General features: G+C 39.7%; 1 protein-coding gene across 2 annotated transcripts in view; it reads right to left on the reverse strand.

Moving 5' to 3' along the window:
* The window catches only part of LRRC16A (leucine rich repeat containing 16A), a 371,092-nt gene that overhangs the window by 205,563 nt on the left and 157,527 nt on the right, over positions 1 to 8,002 (reverse strand). For both annotated transcript variants that reach the window (XM_011966488.1, XM_011966487.1), the window contains exon 3: positions 4,911 to 4,961. In XM_011966488.1, the coding sequence (XP_011821878.1) occupies positions 4,911 to 4,961 (51 nt within the window). The remainder of the gene's footprint in view (positions 1 to 4,910; positions 4,962 to 8,002) is intronic.

The raw sequence follows: 8,002 nt of genomic DNA on the forward strand, positions 1-8,002 counted from the left end.
AATTCACAGTTTGAATGGATTTAGAGAAATAAATCTATGTTTACCCAAATTAAATCCATATTTACACAAATACAATATTTAGGAATTTTAAGTTGTGCTTAAATGAAATGTACAGAGTTAAACAAAAGTCCTCTCTCTCTGCATGTAAACAAATGATTATTTGTTTCCTTTCTATTTTAACAAGTGCCCCTCTCTTCTCCTGTAATCAGCAGCATTTTTTTTTCTTTAAAATATCCCCAGTCTTTCACTCTTTACCTGTTTTTCCTGATAAAGAGCCACTAATCTTTCTTCCCAGTTTTTCCCATTTCAGCAAATAATCACAGAGCATGGAGCTAGAGACAGCAGGGGACCAAGTTGAATCAATTTATTTTACCCTCCCACATTAAACCTAAAAATATAATGATAAAAGAACACATCCAGAACCAAACCCACAAGGGATTTAGTTCTGCTCCCTGGTGCTATGTTGTACCATGATACATTGGTAGATAAATTTTAGAGCAGAAAAACCCTGAATCTCCAGTTAAACATCTCAAAGTATACTGATGAAGTTATTATTAATAGTGGGGAGGGAAGTAAATACTGGCCAGAAAACCCCTGAATCTCCAGTTAAACATCATGAAGTATACTGATGAGCTCTGGAAGTAGAAAGAGAACTCGCTCATTCATTATTCACTTCGTCAACTGACAAACACCTAGGAAAAGCCTACTGTGTGCCAGTATTGGAAATACAAAGAGGATTGAGACATTTGTTTTGTCCTCCAAGAGTTAAATGCAGCATTTAAGGCACACATTTAAAAGCATTAAATTAGAGTAGAAGTTTTCTTACCTATGATTATCAAGATTTATACATAATTTGGTTTTGAAGTCATTTAAAGCAGGGAATTATTTTCTAAAAAGTATACATACCTTCCCTATTTTAATTTAAAGTTTATGAATAAATATTCATTCACTATCCTTTAATATTGCGCCAAAGTTTTTCTTTGAGTTAAGCCCACTGGCTGGCCCTCCAGTGGCCTTTCTGCATAAGCCATACTCACAAACATGGCTTCCAGCTTCCAATGTAAGTCTCTTTAAAAATGCAGAACTGCAAAATACTTGCAAAGCAGTATGACGGCAGACATTTTCTCGATTATTATGCTCCTCACCACCCCTCCCCCAACTATAAAGTTGTCTAGTCTTTAAAACAGCAATTTAAGTAATTCATTTTTATCAATATTCAATGTCATAGATATTCTTCTTTTGCACTCATATTTCATTGCTACATAAAACATCTTTCACTAAAATGTTTCATTAAAAACATTTGCTATTACAACTGCTTTAGGAATAAACCCATGACCCTCAATGAGCATCTCATTCAGTGGAAGGGAGCAGGTGTGAATAGGTGTGAGCACGTACCCTCTCTTACATGCTAACAGCTATGAAAATGCAGCCAGCATCAGTCAGCATAATCAGGGATAGGAATGGCCACCTTTGGTCAATTTGGCTCAGCAAGATTAGTTGGAGGTCAACTAAGATGCTTCTACTGTACCTGAGTGCTTTCCCTAGAGTAGAATAACAAAGTGCTGGGGAGGCAGGAAAGAGTGGTGACATTTCATCTAAGCCCTGAAGAATGACTTCAAGTTCCTCAAGCAAACATGGAGTGCAGAGGGAAATTCAGGCAGAGGAAAACGAATTTGCAAAGGCATTGAGGTGTTAAAAGAACTAGGACAAGGAAGAAACTAAAAGGAGCAGATCCTGCAGTATTAGTAATCAATAAGGATGACTGGCTGAGTCTGTGATTAGTCGAAGTCCCGGGTTATTATTAATAGTGGGGAGGGAAGTCTCTAAAACATACTGAAAGACGTCACAGAAAGGTTCAAATCATTCTCTTATCTCACCTATGGCTATTTTTATTAGGCCTTTGCTCCTAGTCCCCACAACCCATCATCCACTCCACTTCAACCCACCCAAAGACAATTTAAACAATGTCACTGGATTAGATTTATGGGCAGGAAGAAGCAGGAAGACTAGTTAAGAAGAAGCTGAGGCAGACGTAGGCTGCATGAAGACTTGAGGACATTTTTCAGTTAGAAATTATACTCATTAAATATCACCACAGAAATTAATGAATTATTAGATAAGAGGAAAAACTTAACCCAGATTGTCAATAGCCTTTCCACCAATCTCTTGCTCACCTCACACCCACACCCTGGCAAGACAGTGCCCATCCCACAAGCAACAGAGCAGATCTAAATATGATAAAGAGGCTGTCTTCAGTAACTCCCGCTCTTCCCCAGGCAGCAGTCCACGCTTCAGCCCCTCAGCCAGGCCTCAACCCTGACTGCCTTGCTGAGCTGTTTCCCTCCCACCACTGCCTCCTCCACAACCCTCAGCCCGCACTCCAACTCCCCAAATGCACTGTGGTCTTCCAAACTGCTAAGCCTTTTGATCAGTATAAAACCCCTTATTTGCCTGGCTGATGGGTGATTTTTCAACCCGCCCTCTCTGCAAACCCTTCTTTGATCTCATAATTACCCACCCCCTGAAAGAAAAGTTAGGGCCTTCTGGGATGACAGGACAGTTCTATTTCCTTATCTGGGTGTGACTGCAGAAGTATTTGCTTTGTAGTTAATTACTGAGATGTACATCTCTGTTTTGTGCGTTTGACTATACATGTTGTATATTTCACAATAAAATGACAAGAGAAAGCATGTTTAATTAATCAGCTCCCAAAGAGAAGACATATATGTCATAGTCAATGCTTTACACTAATGTTCTAAATATAATTATTTCTCCAGAAAATTATTATTGTTGACATTGGTTTTACTTCTCAGTCAAGACGTAAGGTGGCACGTTAAAACCAGCCTTCTCTAAGGGGGAAAGCTGCAAAGCTGCAGGCAGATCACTTTGGAAGAAAATCTGCCTTTCTTTATTTGTGATGTTAACAATATCAGAAATCAGAACAAATGTTCAAACTACCCTGGCCAGGGGCTGGCTCTGAAACATTATATATATCACAGGATGGAGCCAAGCCTTTCCTCAGGGGCAGAGCAAGGAGGCAGCAGAATAAAGTCATCCAGCAGAAGGCAGGCAGGTGACTTCACAAGAGGTAACACACTTCCACTGTGTCACAGCGTGTTAGGGTATGCATATTATTTAGGGGTCTTCTATTCAATAGGGTGCTTGAATATTTTTCTAAGCCCATAAAATTTCCTTCTGTAATTAATTTCTTACCAGTGGGATAATGTCTAATTAAAGTCCTCATATCATGCCTTCAGGTATTTTAATGTATAGTTTAGTCTAACTTCATCGACATAATAATTTATTTTAAAAACATAATAAACATATAGGCTCACTTTATATTATCTAAAGGGGCTTGAGCCAAAAGCCTCATTTCTTGGAGAAACTTTATAAAAGTTAACATTTGTATGATCAGAAAAAAAGAAAAAAAAAGGCCACAGATATCCTAAGCCTATAACTACCAAACACTGCATTGGCATCTTCCCAAAAGTCTGTGCAAATCATGCAAATCATAAGACTGCAAGTCCTAAAAGATCCATTTCATTTGTACCAATAACATTATAGCGCCCTAACTTGGCACCTAAGTCAGAATTTACAAAACAGTGGCTAAACGTTAAATTTCAAGAAACAAGAAAAGCCTAATGAGCAAATAACACTGCGGCCCAAACATCATAGCAGGATAAGGCTGAAAGCATCTACCAGACCTTACCCATGTTCCTGGATGTGCCGGCAGGGGAAGCAGTTCAGCTCAGTAAAAAGTTGAAATAAGTAGGACATGGTGAGTCTAACTTCTCTTTCTCCCATTCATTATTTGTGAATCTTTAGACTGGCCAACTTTGCATCTTTTAGCTATTTTCTAATCACTCACCTACAAGGTTACTGTGAGAATTAAATGAGACTGTATACTTATATACTTAGTAAATAACTTATTAGATTCTAGCAATAACAGAAGCAGAGGCTTTGCAGCCAGCCTCCCTTGATTAGAATCACACATGTGCCACGTATTAGTGGAAGTTTAACCTTGGTCAAGTTACTGAACCTCCTTGGGCCTCAGTTCTCTCATCAATAAAAGGGATAATAATAAGACTTATGGCTCTCATGAGATTCTGTTAAGGAGCAAGTTATTTACTAAAACAACACTCCAGTAAATGTTATCACCTTTTTAGGAAAAAAATCCCAATTTCCTATGACCATTCAGTCCATATCCTATAAAAATGATAAACTCCTTTTAGTTAACATAAACAAAGTCAGTCATTATTATGATTAATTCACAAACTATCAGTTCGAATTCTGCACCAAGTAATGAAGGACATCTCATGAAAAATGTTATATATCTCTTTTAAAGAACAGAGTGGCGCCTTGTTATTTCTTATAGGCAACATCAGAGTAGATGGAGAACAGCTGAGATGGTTACATTTCTGGTAATATACTCTTTGGAGTTATGAAGGTTATTTCCCACATGTCTATAGTCTTAGAAAAACCTGCCAGTACTGATCCAAAGGAAATAAGAAGTAGACTTGAATAAAGTGGAAATCAAGCCCCAGTTGAGAGAGAAAGATAACTGGGACATGGAGCCTTAGGGACATACAGCACAAAATCCTTCACTGATTTTCTTGGGATGCCTTTACACAAAGAGAGGGAACAAAGGAGTAAAAAAGATGTTTGTCATTACAGCCTTTAGGTGCTTCTGGGAAGAAGGAAGGAAAATTAGAATGTGCTAAGAGAAATCTGAACACAGCTTAAATCAAAAGTCTATGTAAGTGAGGCGTGTGTGTGTTGTGTTGCGGTATGTGAGTGTGTATGTGTGCACACATGTTTAAGAATGCATGAGTGACTATGCATGAGTGTGCATGTGTGAGTCGGCACTGAGTGAGTGTGAGTGTTGAAAGAAGGACTTCATGAACACCTACCTTGGTGGGGATTCGCGCTGTTACAAGGAAGGCTCGGCATGATGTAAGCACCTGTAAGACAGAAGCAGCAGCATCAGTATGTGCCAAAAAGTGGGCCCAGTGGGCTTTGGTGTTTCCACGGGACTTTAATGATATTGAAGCCTCAGAAGGCCATGTGGCTTGGCTCCTGTCATGTAAGAAGAATTAAGACCTGGGACAGCTTCTTGGTCTCATAGAATTAGTTTTAACTTAAAGAGTTCCTGTATCAAAGTTCTTTTAGAACAAATCACAGGTGAAATCTCAAGATGAGAAGCCTGTCAGCAGCCCCAAAACCCAACAGATTATTCAGATTAAGTAAAACAGGTCTCTGTGATACTAAAATGCAGATATATAGTCACAAGTCTCACTATATCAACAGTAAACTTAATGGAAAAAAACAACAACTAAGTACTCATTTGCACTTCCCAAATTACAACCACTACCCACATTTGCCCTCTTGCTTTCCATTCTTTGTACTCCAGCTAACAGAGCAAAATCAAGCTTATATACATATTATATAATATGCATATTATATAATGCACAGAGCGAAATCAGGCTAAGCTTCCAAAAAATCATCCCTAACTTTGCTTCTCAGCTGTGTCTCTCTCAGTCTTAGAACATTTATGGAAGTTTCCTTTTTGATGCTCAGCTAAGAACATACATACAGCCTGTGGGGTCCCATATGCCTATAGGTTCCTTTACTTAGCAGAGGCCCTCATGAATACAAAGGGGCAGAGCTAGGAGTTCAGATTTTAAGCCAGGATCCCACATCCATGAAGCTTACTGCAAAACTTTCCATTCTGCAACTTTGAGATTTGGGCAGGCCTCATGAGTCTTTTCAATAAAGAAAGAAAACTCCAAGGCTTCTCAAGTCCTGATGGAAGAATTGCCCTTTTTTCATTTTCCAAATAACTTCCTTGTCACTAAGCCTGTACTTAGCAAGTGGTGCTTATTTAGCAAGTTATGCTGATGTGCTACTTTAAGAATGCTAGATTAGAACAAAACTGTAGAAAGTCAAGAACACTGGGACCTCAGGTTGTTAAAGGACTTATCCAAAGTCAAACAGCTTTACCCAGACACAACCCCGGGCTTGAACAGCTAAGCTGAGCACAGAAAATGAATCAAGGCTGTGCCCCTGTGGCGTGCTTTATGCCTTTCCCTAGTCTCCCAACTCTGAATAGAAACAGTGCATTTTCTATAAAATCTTTCTTTGAATAATCGTATGTCATCACGGTAGGGGATAATTCAAGTCAGAACCATTTACGAGACAGATGAGAAGTAATCTGACACTGGCTGGGAGAATGTGGTAAGAGCAGGTGGGGAAGGTTGAGGGAAAAGACAGAGCCCATTTCAAGACCTTTCACCCAAATGCCACCATCACAGTCATTCACAGGATCAATTTTTACCTGGTGTCATTTTTGCAGCTTGATTTTAGAGTTGGCATGCCCTAGGAAGCCATTAATAAATGACTTCTAAAAGTGCAGGCAACAAGTGCCTTCTCAATGCTATAGGCAGTGTGTCAGTCTCATAAAAGTGTGGGTAACAGATGATGTCTATCTTTGAATATTCCATATGCTGTGAGCCAAATCACAGCTTTTCCCTGAGGAAGTTATCCTTTTTTTTTTTTTTAATACCCTCCTAAGGCCCTGGGGGCAAGGAAACGGGACAAAGCACCAGGCAGTAGAAAGGAGAGGGACAGGGACGAAGTATGGCCAGGATGAGTGCGTGGAGGTCAAGTGTAGCCTGGTAGTAGCAAGACTGGCTACATCATCTGTAGGGACATTGTTCAAATATGATTAAGAATTTCAAGACGATAACAATAAGGCATTAACCCAATGCAGGGAAATGATGAACTCACTTCAAGATCATATAATTGGGGAGAAATGGAATTTACATGCTTGGGATGGAAAGCATCCTGTTTGTAGGGTGTCCAGCTCTTTCTGTTTGCACAAGATGTTTCCAGTTTCAGGGCTGAGAATCTTGCATCGCGGGAAACTGGGACTGTTGGTCAAGCTACTAGCTTGAATTTTGGAATCAGAAAGACTTATATTCAGATTCTGGCTCTGCCACTTTCTGGTTGCATTTACCTGTTAACACCAAAGCCTGTGTCCTTAACCACCACACTATATCTATATGTTACTACTCAATGGTGCCTCCTTGTGCTCCAGACGCTGGCAGACGTGTCCTGTGCAACTGCACAGATTGCAGGCCATAAAGCTGTCCCTGAGTCGTTGCTACTCTTTATCAAGCATTTCCTATGTGCCATGAATAGGTGAATATCATTGAGGACAGTGGCACACTTTAATCCTCACAACAAATATATTTGATGTCATTATTTCCATTTTACAAATGAGTAAACTGAGACTCAGTGATGAACTCACTTCAAGGTCATTCAATTAGAGCAGAAACCGTTTATAAAAGCATCAGAGTTCAAAAGGTTCTTAAGAAGAGTATAATTTCAATCTTACAGCTTTGTTAACACCAGAACCAATGTTCTTAACCACCAGGCTATATTTACATGTTACTACTCAATCCTGCTTCCTCATGCTCTAGCCCCTGGAAGATCAGTTACAGTGAAGGCAGGAAGGGATAGCCCGAGGCAGCCATGACTGGGAGAGATCCACAAAGCTCTCAGGAGTACCTTTTTCAACATTCCAACAGTTGTTAAAATGCTCTTTTCAAATCCAAGTATGCCCTGGAGAACTGAACTCTTCTGTCACCAGCACTAGTTAATCTTTGGCTAATACAGCAGTACTCAGGGAATTAAGAGTTTGCAGGCCTTTTGCAAAAGGGCAAAAGAGCATTTTGTTGCATGAGACACACAAGGTTGGATAACAGGCATCAGATAATCAAAAGAAGCATGGCAGTAATAAAGAGGAATTTGGAAAGGGAGATAAAAGGCACCAGAGAGAGGCTTAGCTTGCACTGCCATTTGCCTAGGTCTAGGGAGCGGAATACGAGATTAGAACTCATCTCAAAGGATGAAATCTTCACCTTCCCTGAACTAAGCTCCACAGTGCATCTAGCACCTTCTACTCCACTTTAGTACCAGGATATGACCCCTCTTTCAAATA

This window comes from Mandrillus leucophaeus, unplaced genomic scaffold (assembly GCF_000951045.1).
Source record: "Mandrillus leucophaeus isolate KB7577 unplaced genomic scaffold, Mleu.le_1.0 Scaffold760, whole genome shotgun sequence".
Classification (NCBI taxonomy): domain Eukaryota; kingdom Metazoa; phylum Chordata; class Mammalia; order Primates; family Cercopithecidae; genus Mandrillus; species Mandrillus leucophaeus.